Source organism: Puma concolor, chromosome A3, assembly GCF_028749965.1.
Source record: "Puma concolor isolate L17-30 chromosome A3, mPumCon1.1.hap2, whole genome shotgun sequence".
NCBI classification, from domain to species: domain Eukaryota; kingdom Metazoa; phylum Chordata; class Mammalia; order Carnivora; family Felidae; genus Puma; species Puma concolor.
The window spans coordinates 62,127,864-62,155,855 of record NC_141669.1 but is presented as its reverse complement, the minus strand read 5'-3'; the positions used below and the strand labels follow the sequence as shown (position 1 = coordinate 62,155,855).

The 27,992-nt window shown below is 39.0% G+C and overlaps 1 protein-coding gene and 1 long non-coding RNA gene across 5 annotated transcripts in view; one reads left to right on the top strand and one right to left on the bottom strand.

Moving 5' to 3' along the window:
* LOC147582499 (uncharacterized) overlaps positions 1-19,590 on the bottom strand; it is a 94,413-nt gene extending 74,823 nt beyond the window's left edge. For 3 of the 4 annotated variants that reach the window (XR_015249205.1, XR_015249202.1, XR_015249204.1), the window contains exon 1: positions 19,550-19,590. This is a non-coding gene — a long non-coding RNA (uncharacterized LOC147582499). Of the gene's footprint in view, positions 1-19,281; positions 19,411-19,549 lie in introns of those variants that run through there. The other variant, XR_015249203.1, reaches the window with a different exon arrangement.
* A 218-nt stretch (positions 19,591-19,808) lies between these two features.
* REL (REL proto-oncogene, NF-kB subunit) overlaps positions 19,809-27,992 on the top strand; it is a 36,909-nt gene continuing 28,725 nt past the window's right edge. Inside the window, exon 1 of the mRNA XM_025932316.2 lies at positions 19,809-20,113. Within this exon, the coding sequence (XP_025788101.1) occupies positions 20,104-20,113 (10 nt within the window). The 5' untranslated portion in view covers positions 19,809-20,103. The remainder of the gene's footprint in view (positions 20,114-27,992) is intronic.

The following is a 27,992-nucleotide window of genomic DNA, read 5'->3' as shown; positions in this document are numbered from 1 at the left end:
AAGTGCTTCCCCCCTTACTTTTGTTTTTTACAACTTCTTGAATTCTTGGAAGTGGATTTCAGAAATCTTAAATAACACTCACAGAGTAATAAGTAAAAAGGGGAATGGTGGGGGTGGGAAGAGGGGTTGCCAATAGCACGGGTAGAATCCACTTCTAATGGCTGAGTCCAGCTACCACAACTATTTGTCCTGACTTGAGAGTACTCTAATTGGGACTAGAGTGTAGTCTTGATGAGGCTTAATTTCTTGTAAAATAACCTTGTTGCCTAAATTGATGTAAAATATCTACGTAAACTGTGCAACCAAGGGAAGGTAATGCAGATAAAAAAGGGTATCAAAGAGAAGCAGTTTGGCAACATTCACCCAGAATTATCTGAGGGAAAGACACTGAATCTGATGAACAGGATCATTCTGGTTATTAGAGAAGTGTAAAAATAATTGCTTCTTTACATATATATATATATATTTTTTTTTTTAACTTTTAACTTTTTATTTTTAAGAGAGAGAGAGAGAGAGAGAGAACATGCACAAGTGGTGGAGGGGCAGAGAGAGAGGGAGACACAGAATCTGAAGCAGGCTCCAGGCTCCAAGCTGTTAGCGCAGAACCTGATGTGAGGCTCGAACCCACTAATCGTGAGATCATGACCTGAGGTGAAATCAGACACTTAACCAACTGACTCATCCAGGCGCCCTGAATGCTTCTATATGTTGAAGTATTTAGGGAGAAGTGTACCAGTGTAGGGAATTGATTTTGAAATATGTTTTTAAAAAAATAAGGTAGATGAGTGGATGGATAGAGGAATGGAAAAATGGCTAGACAGGTGGTAAGTGTAGTGAAATTTATATTAAGGGTAGAATCTAGTTGGTGAGTGTATAGATGCTCCTTGCAAAATTCTTTCAACTTTGCTTCATGTTGAAAATTTTTATAACAAAATAGGATAGAAACCTGTTAACATTTTTTAAATACTTTCCCTGTGTCAAACCCATTACATTAATGATCCCATTTCATCCTAAGGACAAGCCTGTAAGACAGACGCTATATTATTATTAACTCCATCTTATAAATGAGCAAACAAGCACAGAGAGGTTAAGTGACTTGCCTGACATCCCACATTTAAGATGAGGCCAATCTAAGATTTAAATCCAGGTGTGTGTTGTTTGCAAAGCCAGATCCCTTGGTTATGGGACAGGGATAAGTCAACAGGCTTTTTTCACAGCCTCCATAAAATATTATTCAAGATTCTATCATTCATTTTTCCTGATTCCTTATCCATGAAGCAGTCTTCCTACTTCTTCCCAAACAACTTGTATCTGGGAAAAGAGTGTCCTATGCCTAGTGGATGAACTACATCTCTGGTCACAAGAAAAGCCTGTGATCAAACTCCAGAGCTGTGTTGGTTCTCAACTGTTAGTGGAAAACAAATGTCATCTATGTGGGGTACTGGGCTTTCATATTCATCACTAAATCAAGCGCCTATCAGTTATGATGTTCACTTGGAAGGGTAGGATGCCATTGCCTTTTGGCCCGGTTGTCCATTTGAACTCTGGTAGGCTACTATTAACCTGGGGCTCCCCTGGTCCCTCCAAGTACTTTCCTTAAACTCACCCAACACCATCCATTGTTTTTCTGGCCCTTCGCTATTATCACTTCAGTTTTAAAATTTACTTCTGTGTAGGGGCACCTGGGTGGCTTCACAAAGTTAAGCATCCAATTCTTGCTTGGTCATGATCACAAAGTTCATGAGTTCGAGCCACATGTCAGGCTCTGTGCTGACAGGGCAGAGCCTGCTTGGAATACTCGCTCTCTCCTCTTTCTCTGCCCCTCCCTGGCTTGTTCTCTCTTTCTTTCTCAAAAATAAATAAATAAACTTTAAAATTTATTTCTCTGTTAGTTGTTACAGTAGCAGGAATATACCCAACAGTATTATTACAATTTTCATCTACTAATGGAACTTTTACTTTTGTTGGCATCATAGAGTGATGGCAATAAAATTTATTGCCAACAATACTACTACAATTTGTATGACCTTAAAAAACAAATGTACCAAATGAATATCTCAGTATAAAGGTTCTTATAGGGTAAATTGGTTCCCTGCTGTGTCTTGGATTCTTTAGTGGAACACAGTAAGTTGAGTATCAGGGCTTTAGTGAAGAGCAAATCTTGTCAAAGTGAATTTTGAGGGACAGAACTCTTAGGATAGTCAAAGAAAAAACATGGATCCCAGAGCCCTTCCCCTACCTACTAAATCAGAATTTCTGAGAATGGGTGCAAGTAATGTGCATTCCAAACAAGTTCCCCAAGTGATTCTTATGACCACCAAATTTATTTTAAAAAATGTTTTTAATGTTTATTTTTGAGAGAGAGAAAGAGAGAGAGAGAGACAGAGAGAGAGAGAGCATGTGAGGAGGAGGGGCAGAGAGAGAGAGGGAGACACAGAATCCGAAGAAGGCTCCAGGCTCTGAGCTGTCAGCACAGGCCCTGATGCAGGGCTCAAACCCACAAACCATGAGATGACCTGAGCCAAAGTCAGAAGCTTAAGCAACTGAACCACCCAGGCGCCCCTTATGACCACCAAATTTAAGATCCACTATTCCAAATGACTTGGGATATTTTGGAAATCTGTGACCAAACTGTTTGTTGTCAAAATGATTTGGGGGCACCCATGGCATTCACTGTGGGGGTGGTTAGAGATGCTAGATGCCCTCTAGGGAGAGTCCAGCACAGCCAACCATCCTCATGATTTCCCAGAGTCTCACCAGATATTCACATTCACATAGGTGAAAAATCTATTATAATAATGTAAGCCTAGAACACAACCCCATTTTACATATGAGCACAAAATATTTTTTGTGTGGTTTTAATATACACTGAATTTCTCAGGAATGCAACTACCATGTTCATCAAAGATTATTTTATTAGAAAACTTTTTGAAAGTTGTAAAATCACAATTCTGACAGCTCACCAGTATAGAACATCAGCATCAGACTGCATGTGCTACACCTACAGTGATTCTATGTCTAGGCATAAACATTTGAAAACTTTAAGTCTTTTAATGTAGTCATACCCAAGTGTGTAAGGAAAAACTCAGTTTTCCTCCCTTACTCTCATACTACTACCAAACTCACAACTTCTGATACCAGGTGTGTGGAATTTTTTGCCCATACTGTACAGTTCTCTGTGACACCAGCAAGGGGTCTTATTAAATTTAGCTCAATTCTGACACTAGCTAATGGAGACAACATGAGATCCCACAGATTTAAGGGCTCAGTCCCATGAGATTGCCCCCACTTCAGATGTCAACTGCAATTAGTAGTTACCCATAACCTCTGTCTGACTTGGCTACAAATCAGAAGTTCCCATGACCTCCTTCCCTTGGATTCAATTACCTGGTAGAACAGTTCACAGAACTTAAGGAAACATTTACTTATGTTTACCAGTTTATGTTATAAAGGATATGACAAAGGATACAGACGAACAGCCAGATGAACATATACACAGAGCAAGGTATGTGCGATATGGAGCTTCCATGCCTTCTTTAGGCAAGCTACTCTCCTAGAACCTAGATGTGTTCAACAATCTTGAAGCTCTCTGAACCCCATAATATTGGGAATTTTATGGAGACTTCATCAGATAGGCATGACCAATTATCAACTCCATTTCCAGCCCCTCTCTCCTCTTTGGAGAGTGGGGGGTGGGGCTGAATATTCCAAGCTTCTAATTGCCACTTGGTCTCTCTGGTGACCACCCCCATCCAGGACCCAACCAAGAGCTCACAGAGTTGACTCATTAAAACAAAAGACATTGCTATCACCCAGGAAATTCCAAGGGATTTATGAGCTCTGTGTCAGAAAATGGGGGTCAGAGACCTATATATACATATTTCCCATTATTCATACCAAATGTTTACATATTGAAGTATTATTTTTTTATAAATGGCTTTCTTTTTATTTCTCCTTGACATTGTTGTTAGAGCATTATTTTTATTTCTTTGAAAATATACATGTGAGGTATATTATATCTATGAATTTCACTTCAGGATAGTAAACAGGATATTACAAATATAAATTATAAAACAGTGGACACTGATCTGATAAGGTGAAGAATAATTGCCCTTGATACTAAAGAACATGCCTTAAACACATAAAATCTTTTTTTAAATAAAACAGCAATCATGAAGTTACATTTTTTAAGAAACAAACAAATCTGGCTAGTAAATGGATGTGTTCTGGGTCTATGATCCAGAAGAATATGAAAGAGAGTGAGAGATAACAAAATGAAGTTGCCTTATAGATTTTGTGTTGTTGTTGAAAGATAAAAAAGATGTCCATTATCAAACTGAATAGATGTGTTTATAGAAAAGTTTCATAATAAAATCAACCACTGTGGTCCTCCATAGGCTCAGAAGAGCTATCCAAATGCAAGGTGTATAATATACAACACACTAAAGACCAGACATGGTGGGGTGTGTACTAACCCAACCAGGCTCAAGGAAGAAAGGTATTGACTTCTAATCAAGATAATTCATTCAGCAAATATTGAACATCTGCTATATGCCAGCTGCCAGGAATAAGAGAATCACTGCTTTTAAGGATTGATTTTATATTTTAGCAAGGGAGCCAGGCATATGACCAAATAACCATAGTTCAGTGTGATAGGATGATAGGTAATATGCTGGTTTTCATGTTGCACATATCTTGGAAGAGGTTGAGAGGATGTGATCACAAGGTGACCCTCAAGTTGAGCAATCAGAGTCTCTTTACCCCTCCCTTGTCTTTGGAATATATGTTCTACTCACCATTCCCACAGTAGGAGACATTTCAAGGATGCAGCCTTAAGAGAGTAATGTGTTGTTGAGGCCATCTGGACTTTGTACGTGACTGGGCCCCATTAAGGCATTAATATAAACTTTTAAGCATCTGACAGGTGGGTGTGGAGATCTACTTGTCTTACAGCTGACCAAAACAAATGTTGTATGGAAGTTCCCTTGCTTATTAAACCTGCAATTTACCAATCTGGAAAAGTCCCCTTCTTTCTTCTGTCTCTCCTTGTCCTCTGCATATGGGGGCCAGTTTTGAATTTCACCTGGGAAACTCCTGCAGATGCTAACCAAGGACAAAGAAAGAAGAGTCTATCTGGCTAAGGGAATCTGTAAAGCCTTCCTTTAAGCTGAGTCTTAAAGGATGAGTGGAATGAAACAAGTGAAGAAGTCTGTGTTAGGAGGTGGGGAGAAGGGAGATAGGTGATAAGCAGGGTGTCAAGGGAAGGCTATGCATGTTGTGTGCCCTTCATGGGAAAAGTTATTCAGAAGTCTATTCAAATATTTTAAAACATTGAGGTATAACTTATGTAGTGTGAAAGTCTTTACACACCACTATAGCTCAGTTTTTAAATATATGTAATCCATGTGAAAGATATATAAAGCCAGACTCTAAAGTGGTATTGAAATAGGGAAGAGAGCCAAGTGTAAACTGAACTCAACTTTGATTTGTGCAAAGGTAACTGGATATTTTCAATGGAGAAGAGGGAAATAGGGAAGGGAAATGAGCAGTCAGGAGTGTGGAAATTTACAAAAAATGGGAAGGGGCCATCTGTGTTTGTTAACTGGCATTTATTGACGTTAGGCTCCTACCCTGCCACAGAGACTAGGAGACAAGCATCGTGTGGCTAGGTGTTGGCTAGAATAAACAGTAAATACTTTCAGCAGGCTTGTGCTTTCCCAAGCAGCAACCTAAGGGGGCTGAAGTCATCATCCTGGACTTAAGAAGTTAGAAACTTTGCTAGTGTTTGTTCAAGTCTCTTAGCATAAGGGGTGGGCAAAATAATTTGTGCTAAGAGTTGTCATAGTTAAGGGTGCCTGGGTGGCTCAGTCCATTAAGTGTCTGACTCTTGGTTTCCACTCAGGTCATGATCTCATGGTTCATGGGTTCAAGCCCCTTATCAGGCTCTGTGCTGACAGCGTGGAGCCTGCTTAGGATTCTCTCTCTCTCCCTCTCTCAAAAAAAAGCAAAAAAAAAAAAAAAAAAAAAAAAAAAAGTGAAAACAAAACAAAACCCACAGAACAAAACAAAAAAAAGAGTTGTTATAGGTCAAGACTGAGGGCTTGTTGAAAAGAGGGCTCAGCAGAGGCTGACTACAGTTTGGTCAAGGATTAAGTCTTTATCACCCATCACTCAGATCAAGATATAGAATATATCTAGCAACTCAGAAGGCTCCTTTGGGCCACTTCTCATCAATACCCACCCCAAAGGTACCCAACATTCTGCCCTCCATCACAAAAATTAGTTTTATCTGTTTTTGAACTCAATATACAGACATACCTTGTTTTATTGCTCTTCACTTTATGGTACTTTGCAGAGATTGCAATTTTTACAAACTGAAGGTTTGTGGCAACCCTGCACCAGCCAAGTCTATTGGCACTATTTTTTCAACAGCATTTTCTCACTTCGTGTCTTTGTGTCACATTTTGGTAATTCTCACAATATTTCAAATTTTTTCATTACTATTACATTTCTTATGGTGATCTGTGGTATTTGATGTTAATTATTTTGGGGCATTGCAAACAGCACCCATAAAAGATGGCAAACTTAATCGATACATGTGTATGTTCTGACTGATGCACCGACCAATTGTTCCCCATCTCTCTCTCCTTCCTCAGGGACCCCTATTCCCTGAGACATAGCAATATTGAAACTAGGCCAATTAATAACCCTAAAATGGCTTCTAAGTATTCAAGTGAAAGAATAATCACATGTGTGTCACTTTTTTTTATTTTAAGTAAGCTCTATGACTAATGTGGGCTTGAACTTATCACCCAAGATTAAGTCTCATATTCTACCAACTGAGCCAGCCAAGCACAGCTCACATTTCTCTCACTTTAAATCAAAAGCTAGAGGGGCACCTGAGTGTCTCAGTCAGTTGAGCGTCCAACTCTTGATTTCAGCTCAGGTCATGATCCTGGGGTCGTGGCATTGAGCCCCAAATCGGACTCTGCATTGAGCATGGAGCATTGCTTAAGATTCTCTCTCTCTCTCTCTCTCTCTCTCTGCCCTTCTCCCCCACTCATGCTCTCTCTCTCTCTCTCTCTCTCTCTCTCAAATAAATCAATCAAAAGCTAGAAAAAGGCATGTTAAAAGCTAAAACAAGCCAAAAGCTAGGCCTCCTGCACCAGTTAGCCAAGTTATAAATGCAAAGGAAAAGTTCTTGAAGGAAACGAAAAGTCCTACTGCAGTGAATACACAAATGATAAGACAGTGAAACAGCCTTATTGCTGATATGGAGAAAGTTTTAGTGGTCTTGAGAGATCAAATCAGCCACAACATTTCCTTAAGCCAAAACCTAATCCAGAGCAAGGCCCTAACTTTCTCCAATTCTTTGAAGGCTGAGAGAGGTGAGGGAGCTACAGAAGAAAAGTCTGAAGCTAGCAAAGTTTGGTTCATGAAGTTTAAGAGCCATCTCCACAACATAAAAGTGTGAAGTAAAGCAGCACGTGTTGATGTAGAAGCTGTAACAAGTTATCTAGAAGAGCTAGATAAGATCATTAATGAAGGTGGCTACACTAAACAACAGACTGTCAATGTGGTCAAACAGTCTTCCATTGGAAAAAGGTAGGACTTTAATAGCTAGAAAGAAGTCAATGTCTGGATTCAAAGCTTCAAAGGACAGGCTGACTCATTATTAGGATCTAAGGCAACTGGACTTGAAGTTGAAGCCAATGCTCATTTGCCATTCCAAAAATCCTAGGGCCTTTAAGAATTATGCTAAATCTACTCTTTCAGTGCTCTGTGAATGGAACCACAAGGCCTGGATGACAGCACATCTGTTTCAAACACAGTTTACTGAATATTTTAAGCCCACTATTGAGACTTACTGCTCAGAGAAAAATGTTCCTGTCAAAATATTACTGCTCATTGACAATGCAGATGGTTACTCAAGTGTGCTGATGGAGATGTACGGTGAGATGCACATTGTTTTCATGGCTGCTAACATGACATCCATTCTGCAGCCAATGGATCAAGGAGTCATTTTGATTTTTAAAACATATTATTTAAGAAATACATTTTGTGATTTGGTTAGTGTTTTAGTAACATTTAAAGTTTTTTTTTATTTGTTTTATAGACTAAATGTAGGGTTGGTATGAAGCAAAAATCTAATTGTTAAATTTCTCATTTGTGTTTTATTTTCTTGAATACTTTTTTTTCAGCTGTTTAAGGAGATTTAAAAATTATTGTACTTTGGTCAAAAAATAATAAATATATCTTATAAATGTAAAAAAAAGAAATATATTTTGATTCAGTAAAGTTGCAGGATACAAAATTAATATACAGAAATCTGTTGTGTTTGTATATACTGATAACTAGCAGAAAAAGAAATTAAGACAATAATCCCATTTACAATTGCATCAAAAAGAATAAAATACCTAGGAACATATTTAACCAGGGAGGTGAAAGAAATGATAAGACACTGTTAAAAGAAAGTAAAAATACATAAATAAATGGAAACATACACCATATTTATGGATTAGAAGAATTAATATTGTTAAAATGTCCATTCTACTCAAAGCAAGCTACAGGTTCAGTGTAATCCCTATCAAAACACCAGTAGTACTTTTCACAGAACAAGAACAAATAATTCTAAAATTTGTATGGAACTGCGGAAGACCTCAAAGAGCCAAAGCAATATTGAGAAAGAAGAAGAAAGCTGGAAGTATCACAATCTCAGATTTCAAACTATACTACAAAGCCACAGTAATCAAAATAGATGATAATGGCACAAAAATAGATCAATGGAACAGAATAGAGAGCCCAGAGAAAAACCTCTACATTTATAGAGAGGTTCAATTAATCTATGACAAAGGAGACAACAATACACAATGGAGAAAAGACAGTCTCTCTAATAAATGGCATTGGTAAAATGCAAAAAAAAATGAACCTGAACCACTTTCTTATACCATACACAAAAATAAACTCAAAATGGATTAAAGACCTAAATGTAAGACCTGATGCCATAAGTCTCCTAAAGGAAAACATCTCTTGGACAATGGCCTCAGCAATATTTTTCTGTGTCTCCTAAGGAAAAAGAAGCAAAAATAAACAAGTGGGACTACATCAAACTAAAAAGCATTTGTACAGCAAAGGGAACTATTAACAAAATGAAAAGTCAAGCTACAGAATAGAAGAAGATATTTGCCAATGATAGATCTGATGAGGGGTTAATATCCAAAATATATAAGGAACTCATACAACTGAAAAAAAATCTGATTAATAAATGGGCAGATGGGATACCTGGGTGGCTCAATCAGTTGGCTCAATCAAGCGTCCAACTCTTGATTTCAACTCAGGTCATGATCCCAGGGTCATGGGATCAAGCCCTGTGTTGGGCTCCATGCTGAGCGTGGAGGCTGCTCGATATTCTCTTTCTCTCTCTCTCTCCCTCTGCCCTTCTCCCCAACTTGTACTCTCTCTCTCTAAAATAATTTTTAAAAAATGGACAGAGGATCTGAAAATACATTTTTCCAAAGCAAACATATAGATAGCCAACAGACACATGAAAAGATGCTCAACATCACTAATCATCAGGGAAATGCAAATCAAAACCACAATGAGATATTACCTCACACCTGTCAGAATGGCTAGTATCAACAAGACAAGAAATAAGAAGTGTTGGTGAGGATGTGGAGGAAAAGGGACGCTTGGGCACTGTTGGTAGAAATGTAAACTGGCACATCCACTATGGAAAACGGTATGGAGTTTCCTCAAAAACTTAACAATAGAAATATCATCTGATCTAGTAATTCCTCTTCTGGGTCTTATCTGAAGCTAACAAAAACACTAATATGAAAAGATATATGCATTACTATGTTTCTTGCAGCATTATTTACAATAGCCAAGGTATGAAAGCAACAATAGAGGACCGGACACAGAAGATGTGGTATAGACAAAGGAGTATTACTAAGACATAAAAAAGAATGAAATCTTGCCATTTGCAACAACATGGGTAGACCTAGAGGGTGTTATGCTAAGCGAACTAAGTCAGAAAAAGACAAACACAATATGATTTCACTTATTCATGGAATCTAAAAAGCAAGACAAATGAACAAACAAAAGCAGAAATAGACTCATAAATACCAGAGGAGAATGGAGTGGGGGCATGGGCAAAATACATAAAGGGGATTAAGAGTTAAAAATTTCTAGTTATAAAATAAATAAGTCATGGGGATGAAAACTACAGCATAGGGAATATAGTCAGAAATATTGTGGTAACTTGGGGCACCTGAGTGGTTCAGTCAGTTAAGTGTCCAACTCTTGATTTTGGTTCAGGTCATGATCTTAATGGTTCGTGAGACTGAACTCCCCTTGGGGCTTTACACTGACAATGTGGAGCCTGCTTGAGATTCTCTTTCTCCCTCTCTCTCTGCCCCTCCCCTGCTCACACTCACTCTCCCTCAAAATAAATAAAGATTAAAAAAATGTTCATCAACACCAGAATACATAAACTGTGGGGCGCCTGAGTGGCTCAGTCAGTTAAGCATCTGACTCTTGATCTCAGCTCAGGTCTTGGTCTGGAGTTGTGAATTTGGGCCCTACATTGGGCTCCACTGTGGGTATGAAGCCTACTTTAAAAAAAAAAAAAGAATAAACTGTGATATATTCATAAACATGGATTTCTTTCCAATTATGAAAAAAATGTACTATTCCCATACAACAATATAGATAAGTCTTATAGACGAAAAGCCATACACAAAAGAATATATACTATATGACTCCATTTATAGGCATACCTCAGAGATATTATGGATTTGGTTCCAGATAACCACAATAAAGCAAATATTGCAATAAAGTGAGTCAAATGAATTTATCAGTTTCCCAGTGCACATAAAAGTTATGTTTGCACTATGCTATAGTCTATTAAATGTGCAATACCATTATATCTAAAAAACCAATGTATATAACTGAACTTAAAAATACTTTATTGCTAAAAATACTAACCATCATCAGAGCTTTCAGCGAGTTGAAATATTTTTGTTGGTGGAGGGTCTTACTTTGATGTTAATGGCTGCTGACTGATCAGAGTGGTGGTTGCTGAAGGTTGGGGTGGCTGTGGTCATTTCTTAAAACAAAACAGTGAAAGTTTGCCACATTGATGGACTCTTTTTTTTGTGAATGATTTCTCTGTAATGTACAGTGCTATTTGATAGCAAAATGTGAGATCATGACCTGAGATGAAATCAAGTCAGAGTTTGACTGATTTGACTGATTAACTGATTGAGCCACCCAGGTGCCTTGGTATTGTTCTTTTCATTTTAGCCATTCTGATGAAGGTGTAGCAATATTTTATTATGAGTTTTGTACACATTTCCCTTTTGACTGAGCACCTTTTTATATGCTTATTAATTATTTGGCTATTCTCTTTTGTAAACTGACCTGTTGGGGTCTTCTTCCCACTTAAAAAATTGAGTTATCTTTTTCTTACTGATTTGTAGAGTGGATAGGAGTATGTTAGTTGGATCCTATGGGAAGCAGATACCAATATGAAATGATCAATGCGGGGCGCCTGGGTGGCTCAGTCGGTTGAGCGGCCGACTTTGGCTCAGATCATGATCTCGCGGTCCGTGAGGTCGAGCCCCGCATCGGGCTCTGTGCTGACAGCTCAGAGCCTGGAGCCTGTTTCGGATTCTGTGTCTCCCTCTCTCTGACCCTTCCCTGTTCATGCTCTGTCTCTCCCTGTCTCAAAAATAAAAATAAAACGTTAAAAAAAAAAAAAAAAGAAATGATCAATGCAATTGATGTATTGGGATAATGCCTATGAAAAATAAAGGGGAGAGAAATACAGGAATAGGCAGGAAGAGTCTTCAGATGCAGATCTGACATGTGTGAAAAAGGAAAAGGAAGGAGAATTGGGTAGGAATACAATCAGATTGAAGTACATCTCTGAGAAAGTCTTAACCAGTCCAATGAGAAGCTCTAACATAACAGCTCCCCATAGAGAAGTTCTGTACTGGTTGGAGATAGTGAGCCCTTGTCCCACAACTGTGCTTATAACTGGCTAGATGCTTCTAAGGAAATGTGTGTACTTGGCTTGCAAGCTGAGGTAGATCTTTTCTAGAAGTGAAATCTAAGCAAAGTAACTGATGGACACCACAGAATTCTTTACCAGATGTATGTATTGCAAGTATCTTCTCCTAGTATGTAGCTTGCCTTTTTATTCTTAGTGGCATCTGTTAGTTACTTTTAATTAAGTCCAATTTATCTATCTTTTCTTTGTTATTGCTTTTTGTACATTGTTCAAGAAGTCTTTGCCTTTCTCAAGTTCATGAAGGTATTCTCCTATGTTTTCTCCTAGAAGTTTTATCATTTTGCTGTTCACATTAAAGTCTATGATACATTTTATTTTATTTTATTTTATTTTTTTTTTTACGGTTTATTTATTTTGGGGGGGTGCAGAGAGAGAGAGGGGGAGAGAAACCAAGCAGACTCCACGCTGTTAGCACAGAGTCTGGCACAGGGCTTGATTCTACAAACAGTGAGACCATGACCTGAGCCAAAATCAGGGGTCAAACAGTTAACCAACTGAGCCACCCAGGTCCCCCCATGGTCTATGATCCATTTAAAAAAATATTTTGGGCATGGTGTAAGGTTAGGTTCAGGTTCTATTATTTTCCAGATGACAAATTTTTCCCAGCACTAATGAAAAGACCTCCTTCCCTGCCCCACCCCCCGCCCCCACCTGCAGTAGAGACTGCTCTAAACAAGTGACTGTATATGTATGGGTCTGTTTCTGGATTTTCTAGTCCAGCCCATTATTCTATTTGTCTAAACTTGTGCTAATATCATACTATCTTAATTTCTGTAGTTTTATAATAAATTTGGATATGTGGTAATGTAGATTCTTCACCTTTATTCTTCGCTATTGGCTTGGCTATTCCAGGACCTTGGCATTTCTCTATATATTTAAGAATCACCTTTTCAATTCCAACAAAAATATGCTGCAGTTTCAATTGGGATTCATTAATTCTATAGACTAATTTGGGGAGAACTGATATTTAAACAATATTAAGTCTTTCAATCCATGAACATGGCATGTTTCTGGAGAGGAACTTCTAGGTAGAAGGGAAAGTAAGAACAAAGGCAGATGGACAAGAAAGAGCATAGCTTCTGGGATATGAGAAGCTACAAAGCAGTTCATTGAGGTGTAAAAGTACAAAGCATGGAATGCAGAAGATGAGGCTGAAGAAAGAGGTCTGATGTGCATTCATACTAAAGACTCAGGTGACAATGGATTTGAATAGGTTCGAATGGCTTTCACAGGGGTTAAAAGTGTAGGCGGGGAGAATAGTTAGGAGACCATTCCAGGAGTTTAGGTGAGATATAATGAAGAACATTGACAATGGCAATCAAAGTGGGAAAGAAATGGACTCATATTTTATTGGCAAAATCTGCAGTACTTGGTGACGGGATGTTGTAGGGTAGATGGGAGATGGTGAGAGTCAGAGATGGCTCCCAACTTTCTAACCTGTGTCTGAGTAGATGGCGGTACAAAGAATATGGGAGTAACAGTAAACCTGGGAGAGAAATGGTGAGTAGGTTGAGGTTGGCATGCCGATAGGGCTCCCAGTGAAGTGTCTGGAAGACAACTGGATACATATGGTCCTGGAATCATAGGTAAAATCATGAGAATCGGTCAGATCACACAGGGAGTATGTGTGGGTTGAGGAGTATTAAGCATCCTTCCCTCATATTCTCAGTGAAACTTAAATTTTCCTAATTCTTTGTCTTCTTTTTCAAGACAATATTGCCCATTGATCTTCCCTGGGTTAAAAATCATATAAAGGGGTGCCTGGGTGGCTCAGTTGGTTAAGCATCCAAATCTTAATTTTGGCTCAGGCCATGATCTCACAGTCCTGAGATCAAGCCCGGCATTGGGCTCCATGCTAGATGTGGAACCTGCTTCAGATTCTCTCTCCTTCTCCCTCTGCCCCTCTCCCCCACTTTCTCTCTCTCTCAAAAACAAACAAAAACCATATAAGAAATAGTGTTTACTGGTCTGACATTATGTTTATGACCACAAGTTTCAAATGGTCATTCAGTACAGCAGAAATACCTTCTAAATTTCCACTCTCAGAGACCATGTTTTTGGCTTCTCCTCTTCCTCCAACCTTCTATTCTCTCCTTGCCCTCTACTCTCAGTTGAATTTTACCTCATAATTTACTTAAAAAAAAGGGGGGGGAGCAATTTGACTACCTCATTTTTATATTTATTTATTTATTTATTTATTTATTTATTTATTTATTTATTTTTAATTTTTTTTAACATTTATTTATTTTTGAGACAGAGAGAGACAGAGCATGAACGGGGGAGGGTCAGAGAGAGAGAGGGAGACACAGAATCTGAAACAGGCTCCAGGCTCTGAGCTGTCAGCACAGAGCCCGACACGGGGCTTGAACTCACGAACCAGGAGATCATGACCTGAGTCACCGACTGAGCCACCCAGGCACCCCTGACTACCTCATTTTTATACCATCAAGTGTACCAGGTTCTCTGCATCCTCTCTGCCTTCCTTCTCATTACCACAGAGGAGTCCCCATTCCAATCTACAGCCAACCCTGTACATCTGTCCTCTACATTTCACCCTTTTTCCCTGCCTCACTCATTAGCCCCCTTCTCTCTATCATCAATTTCTCCTTTGCTGCCAAGTCCCTTTCATCTTTATACAAATATCCCTTAATATCACTCTCTATAAACAAAGCAAATCTTCAGTGCCAGAGACTGCTAGTGCTCACTGATACTCATTTTCTTTTCTTCTTCCCGAGCATATAGCTAAATGCTATTTCTCAAATTCTATTTTTCAGCCTCCTTGCGGAGGGCATACAGAAAGTAAATTGTGACTTAGTAATGTACTCAGCTTTCAGGCCTGGCCCATAAAAATCTCCCATATATGATCCTCTACTCTCTTTTCTTTTCTAGGCTGATTTTGAAGGCCACATGTTGATGCTACAAGACCGAAGGCATCTTCCAGATTACTCCTGGAAGAAAGCCACTCAACTCACACTGGACTGTGACTTGAATAATAAACAAACTTCAATTGTGTTAACATGTTGAAATTGTGGTTGTGAGTGACAGCCCTTAGCCTCATATAGTTCTGCATTCCCCCTTCAGTTATTGCCTCATTTCTGTTTCCTTTAACACTCTTGAAAGGGTTGTCTATACTCCTTGTTTTCATCATTCTCCTCAACCTCCTCAAATTCAGCTTTCATCCCCACCATTCCATTGACATGGCTCTTATCAAGGCCATCAATGACCTTCATCTTGCCAAATCCAAGGTCCTCTCTTTATTCTATCTTTTTCAATCTCTCAGCATCATTTAACACAGCTGACCATCTCCATTCTTTCTGAGACACCCTCTGGGACACCATAGTCTCTTGGTTTTCCTCCTGCTTCACTGGCAGCTCCTTCTTCTCTACCAGTTCTCTAAGAATTCAAGGATCCCAGGGTTCTTTTTCATATTTTTTCCCCTCTATCTACGCTTTATGTTTAGGTAGTCTTATCCCAAATGAAATGCCACTGATTCCCAAATCTTTATTTCTAGCCCTGACCTTTTTCCCTTAGCTTTTGTTCTGTATATTCCACTGTCTACTGGGATGTCTACTAGGCATCTGTAACTTGTCAAAAACACAACTCCTGATTTTCCCTTTCAAACCTCTTTCTTTATTAGCCTTCCTTTTTACCTGGTTGCTTAAACCAAAAATGTGGGAGGGGTGCCTGGGTGGCTCAGTCGGTTAAGCATCCAACTTCAGCTCAGGTCATGATCTTGCAGTCTGTGGATTTGAGCCTGGAGCCTGCTTTAGATTCTGTGTCTCCTTCTCTCTCTGACCCTCCCCTGTTCATGCTCTCTTTCTCTTTCTCTCTCTCGGAAATAAAAAAATATAAACATTAAAAACAATTTTTTTAAAAATGTGAGAATTGCCCTTGTTTACTTTTCTCCCTACTCCTCCCTACATCCAATCCATCATCAAGTCCTTCCGCCTCGGTCATCAAAATAGCTTACTAAATTTGACTTCTTTTCGCTATCGCCTCTGCTAAGACACTAATCCAAAGCACTTCTTTGATTTAGACTACTTCAATAGCCCCTAGTTAGTGTTCACTAAGTTTAACATGTCAGCCTGAGTAAACATTTCAAAATGTATTCATAAATCAATCACACACTTAACACTCTCCAATAGCTTTCTGTGTGCTACTGGAATTAAAACTCATCTTCCTTATCACGGTCTACAAAGTCCTAGAGGATCTGGCCCCTGCTTACCTCTTCAACCTCATTCTGTTTGCATTAGTCCTCCTGGCCTTCTCTCCATCCCTCAGGTAAGCTCTTACCAATCTCCAGGATTTGGTACTTGCTATTCCTCTGACTGGAATGTTCTTTCCCTGAATCTTCCTGTGGATACCTCTTTCTGATCACTTAGGACTCAGCTCAAATGTCACGTCTTCAGAGCATCCCTATCCTCAGTCATATACTATCCCATTGCTTTATTTTCTTTACAGCAACAAAAAAACAAAATACCTTCATAATAGTATTTTAAAGGATCTTTTTTGATAATATGCTCGATGTCTTTCATGTGGGCCATAGCTGCATGAAGGCAGATGCTCTGTCTTCTTTCTTAGTGTGTCACCACCTAAAGAGTACCTGGCACAGAGTAGATATTTGTTGAACTGAATGAACAGTATCAACAACTGGGTGCCTTCGAGGAAAACTAGCATGCGCTATTCTCTTCTATAAGTGCCAATAACTAGCTGCCTATCATCTTTACAGTAATAAGCTCTTTTTTCTCAGCATAAGTCCCCTCAAAATCAAAATTACTACTTACCTTTGTTGTTTTTTAGTCCATCCATCACCTTGTCTTGCAATCTTTCTATCTTAAAAAATTAAGTGAGGGCACCTGGGTGGTTCAGTTGGTTGAGCATCCGACTCTTTGATTTCAGCTCAGGTCATGATCCCAGGGTGGTGGGATCCAGCCCCACATCAGGCTCTGCCCTAAGTGTGGAGCCTGCTTGGGATTCTCTCTATCCCTGTCTCTCTCCCTCCCTCTGCCCCTCTCCCCTGCTCATGTGCACTCTCTCTCTCCCTCACTCTAAAATTAAAAAAATAGGGGCACTTGGGTGGCTCAGTCAGTTGAGTGTCTGACTTCAGCTCAGGTCATGATCTCAGGGTTCTCTGGAGCCCCACATCAGGCTCAGTGCTGACAGCTTAGAGCCTGGAGCCTGCTTCAGATTCTGTGTCTCCCTCTCTCTCTGCCCCTCCCGCCCTCAAAAATAAACATTAAAAACTTTTTTTAAATAAAAAAATAAATAAATGTATCCTGTACAACTAAAATATTTTCCCTTTTCAGATATGGACTGAACCTTTCAAAAGAGGGTTCCACTACTTTAAAAAAATGTGAAAGGGTTAAAACAAATCTTTAGGAAGGTAAGATAATAAAACCCATAGCTTAGTCATATGACAAATTAAAAAAGCCCTGGAAATAAATATAAACATGCTGTCCTATTAATGAGGAGATTTAAATAAGTCAGTCTTTGAAAAATAAAAGATAACAATTAGTTCAAAATTCTATAGTTGTTACTAAATCTCCTTAGGTACAACTTGTGAGTTTACAGATTGGAGTGGTTTTAGAACTGGTCCTAAGTACTGCAACTGGGACAGATTCTGTTCGGTCCAGAACTCTTCAGTAGACAAACATTATTATCCTCTATTAAGTTCAAGAGGCATTTAAAACCAATCAATTTCTGAAGGTGGAATATAAACAAATAGACACAAAATATTTTCCCTTCCTATTTGGCATTCACCTTCCTAATGAATTCTTAAACATCTGTGCTCAGTTCTCCCTTACAGTTCCGGTATTGGGGGTTGTAAGGTTAAATTCGTCTAAAAACTAAATTAAAAAATTTCCCTGGTACCAAAATGGGCAAGAAATCTCGCCTCCTTTCTTTTTACTCAGCAATTCCTTTAGAAAAATCGAAATTACAAATGATGTCTTTGAGATGTATGTATACCTTTTAAAAAGCTAAATAAGCCTCTTGCCAGTTTTGAATCCCTCTAAGGTCTTTCTTAGGGGCCTTGAAATTACCTCTTTGAAACGCAAGCACCAAGGAGGACTCTGTCCCACCTCTTGGTCTTTGTGGGATTTTAAACCCCAACTGTTGGCTTCCAGATGTAACTTCGTATTATTTTTTTCCTTTGGATAAAGACAGCAGGTCGGTGGTGGATTATATCTGCCTGGCTACATAAACAAATGAGGGTTGTTATGGTTTTTTTTGTTTGTTTGTTTGTTTGTTTTGTGGGGTTTTTTTTGTCTTTACAATGTCTTTAGTGCATCACATGTTTTAATGCTTATTCAATAATAAAATTGTTTCATTCTTTCCTACTTTTAGCGGAGAGGATATTATGGAGTTGGTAGAAGATTTTATTTTTATTATTTATTATTTTTATTTGTGCGAGAGATCGAGTGATCGAGAGAGCGAGAGAGCGAGGTAGAGATCACCCAAGCGTGGGAGAGGAGCAGAGGGAGAGAGAGAATCTTGAGCAGGCTCCACGCTCAGAGCAGAGGTCAACAAGGGGCTCAAGCTCACGACCCTGGGATCATGACCTGCGCCAAAACAAGAGTCAGAGGCTCAAGGGACTGAGCCACTCAGGTGTACCAGGAGATTTTATTTTTAATGATTTCCCCAACTGGGTCCTCCAGTTGCAGCACTTGTATACCTGGCTGATAATCCCCATGCCCCCTCCACACTCGTCTTAGGCAGTAAGGTATAGTGCAAAGACCACGGAATCAGACAACCCTGGGTTTAACCTGTGCTTTTCATTTTACCAGAACGTAACGTCTCTGAAGTATTACTTCTTTTTTTCTCTGAAGTATTACTTAACTTCTCTGAACCCCTATTAACCTCATTTACAAAATTAGGACAATAATACGTTTTAAATGAGGTAAATAAACGGACACACAGGAGGTTCTTAGCACTCGAACGAAACAGAGTTATACCACACTGCCTCCACACACTAAACGTGTGTTTCACTCCCCCTCTCCTCGTGGGTATCTGTCAAATCCCAGGATAGCGTTTACCTCACTAATCTCGAGCACACTGCGTTAAAAGGCAACGAACTCGCAGTGAGGATCTTAACAGCTGAAAAAGTTTTAGTAGGTAAAGCTGACAGAGCCCTCGCAATTCAAACAGAATGGGGGAAAATCAGGTTGCGGGGGTCCCCAAATGCAAATACGTGAATTACAAATGAATACAGGCGACAGCGCTTCCGCACTTCCTCTCCATGGCTCTTCATCAGGACACCGCCCGCCGACGCGGGGGCGAAGATTTGCATGTGCGAAGTTGGAAAGAGGCGGGGAACCACCCATCGAAAACCCCGGCCGCCGTCCCCCGGGGCCCCGGAAAGCCAGCCCCACTTCACCGCCCGGCCCGCCCCCAAGTGCTCCGGTGCGGCCGGCCCCCTGGACGTCACTGCACCTTCCCACCCTCTTCTGAACTTTAAACCACGCGCCTCAGAACAACCTGGAGGAGGGGGATTTCTTCCGAGCCGGCGGCTTTCGCACTTTCTCAGAACAGTCACCGCCCGGCTCCCAGCGTTCCCCGCGCTCCCGAAGATCCCGCCTCCCACTGTCCAGACCCAATCTCAAAGCCCTGGGCTGCAGGGGGCGGGGCGCGGGTAGGGGCGGGGCGGAGCGCGGGCCTCCGGGACGCCCCGCCTCTCCGCCCCCGGGGCAGGCGGCGGTGCTGGGGGTCTACGTCAGCCGCGGGAAATCCCCTCTCCTAGCTGTCCGCCCTACGGCCTGGCCGGCCTGTGGCTCTGGCGGCGCTCCGCCCCCTAACCCTGGCTCCCGCACCTAGGAAGGGCGACTCTGCGTGATCTGAACGCGAGAATTAAGGGGGTGGGAAGGTGTGAGCCGCAAACTCCGAGGAGGGCGGGAAGGAGGAGGAGGCCCCGGGGGGTGATCAGGGGAACAGGGGATCCGTCGGCAGAGTCCGTCGGCCGCCGGACCGACGCGGGCTGATCGCGGAGGTCTCGGGTCTGGACGCTTGGAGCGGGCGGCGCGGTGAGCGGAGCCATGGCCTCCGGTGAGTGTTCCAGGCGCGGGTCCGGACCGGGGGAAGGAGCTCCTCCGGACGTCGGAGTTTCGGGGGTCCCAGTTTTGGTTGTGCGCGTTATGTCTTTAAAATCGTCTCATCTGGCAAATTGTCAGCCTTTAACAAGTTCCCCGGCTCAAGGTTTGCGTGCGAAATCAAAGTCACGCTCTGTAATTTGATGCCAACGATTTGATTTTTAGGATTAGGGAAGTAACAATTACCTAAATAAAGGAGGACGGATAGTTCTCGTATTTAGAAGTTGTTTTATGTTGAAATGGTGGTGTTATGTTTTAGAACAGGAATGAAGAAGCTTCAGACCTCAGGAGTGCGCTACTTTTTTTTTAAAGTTTAATTTCATCAAGTGCCGAGAGGTGATCACTGATGTGTTGACAGTTGTACAAAATGTGGTGCGGCTTTAAAAGTCACCAGTGGTATCCCAACAGCTTTTAAGTGGAAACGTTGCTTGAACAAAGTGGATAGTTTCTACTCTAAAGCGCGTTCTTTCTGTTTTACGGAAAAGTCATTTTTTTTCTTTATTGGAAAGGAGTATTAAAACACCGGTGCTTTTAAAATAGGAGCAGGAATGAAAACTGTGCATCACTAATGTAGAAACTGATTTTCAGTTAATAGATGCGTCGATTTCTTGCTTTGGAGGGAAACGGCTTTATCAAAAAACAGGTTAGAGGACAGGGGAGGGAGTCTCAAGTATGTAGCCGTGGTTTAGATCTGTTTGTAACCTAAAGGGAAGTAAATCGAGTAGATTGTTCCAGTTGGACCTTTACAGGATGCTGGCAAGTTTCATGAGGACGTTTCCCGGCAGAGGGAGCAGCTTGAGCAAGGCTGGGAGGCCTTATCGATAGTATTAAGTTAGCGCTGTACTAAGTGGCAGAAGAGGGGACCTTGTTTTTGCTTGACCCGCGTCCTCCCAAGTCCCTGATTCAGTGACCCTCAGAAGGCTGATATCTAGCAGAGAAGAGGAAGTAGAAAGCATTAAAGGATTTTTTTTTAAGGGTTGAGCAGAACAATGCCATAGCTACTGCTGTAGGCCGAAAAGGAAATTGGGGTGGTTCACATGACATTTGATTTCACTTTGTCTGTGGTTTTCATGTGAGAATACAAGTGTAGTTTAAAATATTTCAACTTTCTCTTTACCCACGTCAGTGACCCCAAACTTTAAGATAATTTTGTAAATTTATAACTTCAAAGCACATTTAGAATAAAAATGCAAAGATGATCTGAAATATTTGGCTAATTTATTATTGGTTACCAGAAAGATTTTGTGTGAAAGTAGTAAAGGTGAGCATTATAAATAAAAAAGGTCAGACTGCTGTCAACTTACACAAAATTCGTTAATATGTGGCTTGAATACAATACTTCTAATTACTTTACAAGGGAGAAAAGAACCATTTACACAGAGGGTAGCGTAAGCCCCACAGCATTCAGGAAGACGATACAATTTAAATTTGTTTAATGGCACTGTATTTTGTGCTGTTGTGAGAGCTGATTCCCTAAATTGAAGGGGAAGAAATTTAAAGGAATGGAAAGCTGTAGAGCAGTTATCTCTTTTTTTGTTTTTGTTTGTTTTCTGTTTTTTTGTTTTTTGTTTTTTGCCTTTTCTGGAGTTGCATTAAAATGGGACTATTTAAAATATAACAAGTTATTTGGGGTGCCTGGATGACTCAGTTGGTTAAGCGTCCAACTTCCGCTCAGGTCATGATCTCACGGTTGGTGGGTTCTAGCCCTTCGTTGGGCTCTGTGCTGACATTTCAGAGCCTGAAACCTGCTTCGAATTCTGTGTCTCCCTCTCTCCCTCTGCTCCTCCCCTCACTAGTACTCTTTCTCTCAAAAATAAATAAATTAAGTAAATAAATTAAAATATAACAAGTTATTTAAATTGGAATTCAGTTGTTTGAAAACTGCCAAGGAAATTTTTAAAAAGGAGTCTGGGTATATTTTCTTAATCACTTGTAAAGGCCTTAGAGAAAAAGATGCAGTAATTACAAATTCTTTTCCTGTTTTGAAACAGTAATTGAACCGAAAGAGTAATAGGAGAAAAATTTTTGCTTAGTTTATCTTTGTTTAGTTTAGATTATTTGTAGTAAGGTAGTGTTGGAACCTCAAAAAGTATTTTTATTGATTACCAAGCACTTTAGACCATGTCTTTATTTCTCACCGGATGTCATATGTAAATAGGTATGTGTAGTTGCTTATGTTATCTGTGTAACGTAAAAGTAGGAGACCATAATCTCATAGGCAAAATTATATAACTACCATGAGTAACTGGGACTTTGATATGTTTATGATTCTAAATTTTGTTCAGGTAAATTACCAAATTAATTATTTAGGATTTCACAGATCAGGTTCTATTAAGTTGTCTTTATTGCTTGTTTGTTTGTTTGTTTGTTTGTTTGTTTTTAACACGTTGATTTTTCTGTCTTTTGGCACAATTAATTAGAACGGGTATTGCTAAGAAGAATGTTCCTTGTCCACTTAGGGTATGCGTAGGCAGTCATTACTCTTGTATATTTATGATTCTGTTTTGCTTAACATAAGCAAAATTAGCTATTTTATGTCTGAACTTAAGGCTTCTCATTGTTCCAGTAGAAAGTACGGAATGCTCTTATGCACACATAGGTCTGTTTCCTAATAAGCAGTACTGTCTTTGGTAAAATATGTTTTAATATTTAGATAATTGATTTTTATTCACAGTTTTCTTAAGTATAGTTCTGTTGTGTCATACAATAGGAAGTACATGAAGAAGTTGTTTTTGTAAGCCACAATACTTCCAACTCTGTGGTGTGAGTTTCAAGAGAACTATAAGTATTTCTCTTGAGTAAGGGGAAAAAAAATCAGTGTAGGTATGATGCAACTTAATCTTTAACGATAAAGCTGGAAGCTGGAATTGGCAACTAAAGCAAATGACTTTTTTAAGTAGAAGACTGCACACTGTAAACACGAAGGCTGTTTCAGACTTGCCACCCATGAAAACGTAGAGACAATAGTGGTATGAAAGAATGAAGCTGCTGACAGAATGAAGTGGTATGATAGAGTGAAGGCACTGAGTGAGTGAAATGGCTAGGGAGGAATCATGATGAATCATAATTGGTACCATCTGGGGTGTGCGTAGTATCTTTCCCAAATACAACTTAGGAGGCTCAGCATTTCCTTTTGTCCTGTCCTTCTCTCATCCGCGTTCTCTGCAAAGGATTGTGTTTGTAGGCACATGACCCAAATACTTGCATGGGACATACTTATACTAAAAACCAGTCAATATTTGTTTAATACTTTTTAAAATTGGCATCCTGTAATGTTTAGTTTTAAATTTGGCAGGCTTTTTTTAAAAATTTATTTATTTATTTATTTTGAAAAAGAGCATGCGCGCTCAAGCGGTGTAAGGGGCAGAGAGTGAAGATACAGAAATCCCAAGCAGGCTCAGTGCTGTCAGCACAGAGCCCATCCGTGGGGTTTGATCCCACATACCGTGAGATCATGACCTGAGCGGAAACGAAGAGTCAGTCGCTTAACTGACTGAGTCACCTAGGTGCCCCTAAATCTGGCAGTCTTAATCAAGACAGGTGATTTGGTATTGCCATTTATTTTCAATTTAGTTAAACACCTGAGTAATCTGGGACAGATTTTAAATATTTCTCTACTTTTTCATCCCAGAAGTTAAAATTTTTTTCGAGATCCTCCCTGCCCCCCAACACAGTGAAATCTCTAGCACTTACCAACTCTTACATCTTTTATTTACCTTATGCTGCATACATCAGTCAAATACACATCCAAAACTTTCCTTACTTGGATTCTTAAGGCCCATTTCCGAGTCAGCCTCAGATATTGGAATAAATCTGGACGTTAGCCCATAATGAAGCTGGTTTTATTCCAGTTCTGCTACTCTGTGAGATAAAAATGAGAGAATAACTATTAGAAAGGCTTGTTTTTAGGAACCCATAAATACCCATCAATGTTAGTTTTCTTATGTAGTGGAGCTGTTTGGGGACCCAGACCTCTAGGAAATGGGACTTTCTAGAGGTAGTTTGAGTATCCTGACATTCTAGAATTCTGTGAAACCTTAAAAACTTACAATAATAGGCTAGAACAGATGCTAGATAGAAAATAGTCTTTCAAGAATATATAAGACTACCCATTTACTTTTAAACAATTTGAAATGGTTTTCTGTATTTTTAAACTAGGGGAGAAGAATTTAACAGTGATGTTTGGAGGCAGTGTATCTTTTCTCTGTTGTCCACTTAAATGATACTGAACATTCTGAAAAGAAAGTAAATAAAACATTTCTTAGTAGATAAATTGTCCTTTTGCTAATGATTGATATAACTTATCCTTCATTTGATTTCTTTTGCACCTTCTGTGTTACTCTCTTTCTATCCTGTGGGAATAGGCTTAAGTTTTCTTTGCCCCTTTGTTAACTGAATGCCATTCTATGTGAGAAATGGTAACTCTAAATTTTGATCATAATTAGGAAGAAACGGAAAAGCTCACGTGTGTCTTAAGGTAGAGAAGATTATCACCACAATTCAGTTGGGTTCCTAGATTTGAGGAATGACAAATCTTTTCTTTATCTCCAAAGTGAGTGAAGGTGATATTTAGGAAAGTGTATATTGTTAGCTCCATTTCCTCCTTTGACTCTCAGGCAGTCTGTTATCCAGTACTTCTGTAAGAGAGATGCGGTCTGTAGTCAGTTATTCTCAGCTGTGGTGTTGACATTTTAGTGTGTTATCATTTGCTTGCTGTATTGTAACGAGTCTTACTAATGATAGTTAAAATATTAGTTTTGCAAACAATTTACCATTTAAATAGATCGCTGTGATTGGAGACCATCCCATCATAATGCCTTTTTTCCCTTGCTTATATTTGGCTAAGCTTCTTAGACTGGGAGAGAAAGAAGACTTAGAAGTTGTCAGAATTCCTCTGCCTAGTTTGTCTATCACCCAGCTCATACTTGTATATGAATTTTTGGACTGCTCTCTAGATATGTGCATTGTTTCTGCTTCTTTATGTTTTAGGGCAGTGGTTCTTAATCAGTAGTGTGTTAGAATGGTTTGGAAGCCTTTTTCAGAAATATGTTGGGGCTTTAAAGATTTCTGTTTCTATTCAGATCACAGGTGGGATCAGGGCGTGTATGTTTTTTGAAAAAGCTTCCTAGGTAATTCTGATACATACCCCCACTGTGAACTCTGTTCCAGGAATTTCATTGGATCTAAATACTGACTTCCCTATACCAAGATGCATTATCTTCTTAAATTAAGTTGCATTTATTTTAGGTTATTTGCTGTAATCAGTTATTGTGACTTTACCCCCAGTGGTTTTTATGCTTGGGTTTTTTTGTTTGTTTGTTTTTTAATTTGATCCATTGGGGTCCCAGCTATCATATTTGCTAATGTCATTTATAATTTCTTTTTCTTATAACTTCATAATGTTGAGCTTTAGCATCTATAAAATGGGATAATAATTCCTGTTCTGTTTTTATGAAGATTAAAGTTTAGAGGATCAAATAAGAATATATGTAAGAGTACTTTAAAACAGTGTTATAATTACTGTAGTTAACTTTTTACTGAACAATTAACACTGGTTCCCAGTGCTGGCTATAAGGTTTTAGTTAAGGTGTCTATTTCTGACAATTGAAGCTCCATTTTTAACTTTTATTTCAATGTAATTAAAAAAAATTTTTTTAAGTTAATTTATTTTTGAGAGAGCGTGTGTGCAGGTGGGGGAGGGGCAGAGAGAGAGAAGAAGACAGAATTTCAAGCAGGCTTCTTGCTGCCGGTGCAGGACCCCATGAGGGACTTGAACCCACGAACCATGAGATCATGACCTGAGGTGAAATCAGGACTGGCCACTTAACTGACTGACCTACTTAGGCACCCCACAATGTAATTTTTTTTTTTTATCTTAAAAACTCAACTAGCACCCTTTTTTTTTGCCTAAGTGCAAATAAAAACATGAATATATCTTGCAAATATTTTGGCTATATTTCAGATGTTTTACAATATTGTTAAAAATGCAGGGGTCATCCCTAGCTTTTGTATAGTATTGGTTAAAGAAAAGTGCAGTAATCAAGAACTACTTAAAAGAAATTTCAACTTTTCAAAACTGTAGTGATTTGAGATCATCTTAGTTGAGAGTACTTATTTTCCCTACAATTCCCTCATTGGTATTTTACCTTCTTCCACTCCGTAGATGACTACATTTCAGCACTTTTTTCAGGAGAGTGGCATTTTAAGACAGAGCACTGAGGAAGGAAATAACTGGTACACTGTACTGATGCGTGATATAAGTGATTTATAGTTGGGAAGTAGTTTTAAATCATAAATACAGATAAATTAGACTGTAAATAAGTATGAAGATTAGAAAAGTGTAGCAATTCTGGTACCCACAAAGCACTGGTTTTTTTCCTTAGTAGGGAAACCTACTGAAGGATCATCAGTATGATCCTTCAATGTTTGTGTAACTTACACAAACAAAAAGATTTTTAGATTTTCAGTTATTCATTCTCCAGATGTTTACCGAATATCAGTGTATAAGGCACTGATGAATACGTCACAATTCTTGCCTTCAAGTAGCTTGAAAAGAAATAAGACCAGTAACTTGATGAAATAAAACAAGTTGCTTTTTTTCAAGAAGAAATAAAACAGTGAGTCTCCCCTTAATTATAGTAATTTGGAATAATTGTCATAAACAAAATACTATGGCAAATTAGAGGAGGGGGAGATTATTTCTAGCTGGGGGAATGTAGAATATTATAATAAACTGTTGGTTGCTCATGAGACTGTTTTTTTTTTTGTTTTTTTTTTTTTTTTACCAATAAAGAGCTTCTTCAATAGGAAGAATAGATTTCAAAGGGTTTTAAGTACTTGATGTTATATGATAACTAATATTTTTCATTTTTATAATTTCACATTTTTAAAAATTATTTTAATCTTTCAGCAACTGCTCTTTTCTTGTCTATAGCCTTTTTTCAACAACACTTTCTACTTTAAGGTAGTGTTGTGTAACCAATGAAATATTTGAAAAATCACTATAAGCCTAACTAGCACTTTTACTCACACTCATCTCCCAAAAGTTAGCCACTTACCATTAATGATGTAATTCTATATCAACTTCCCACCAACCACCTTTAAATAAATAGTGGGCAGGGATTTATTTGACCATTAGTTCAACCACATAAATTATTTTATATATCACTTTAAAATATTGTTGAGTATTGAGAGGAAAATGTACTTTATTTTCAAATACTCCTTCAGTAATATAGAAGGATACGAAATATTTGAAACTGAAATGTGAATTTGAGTTATTTGAAATATGTGAAGTTGAAACACTCATCTGCATGCCTTACATTTTTCAGTAAAATTGAAATAAGTGTTAGGAACAAGATTAGGTTAAAGTCCGTTTTCCCTGGCTCTTTGTCTTTTGCCTAAACAAATAGGTAGTAAATTCAAACAGGAGTCTGAACCAACCAATTAATTAAAGGTAACATTAGCACTTCATTCAGTAACCCAAAGTAGAAACTGTGGAGCCTCAGTGATTGTTTACTTGCTCTTAACCCTAATGTTCAGTCACCAAGGAGTGTTAATTTTATGTTTTCAATAATCCTTCATCCTTGTTATCACTACCATATGTCAGACGTGCCCTCATCATTGGGCACAGTAGCATAACAGCCTCTGAACTGATCATCATGCTTTCTCCTTTCTTTCCAATCTGTCCACTGCCATCAGAATTCTTACTCTAAAATGTCAGTCTGATCATATGGTTCCCCTGCACAAAACCATTCATTGATTCTTTGTCACTCAGAAGGAAATCCAAATTCCCAGTGTACTCTGGCATTTGGTTCTAAAGGTGAAAGTGTATTACA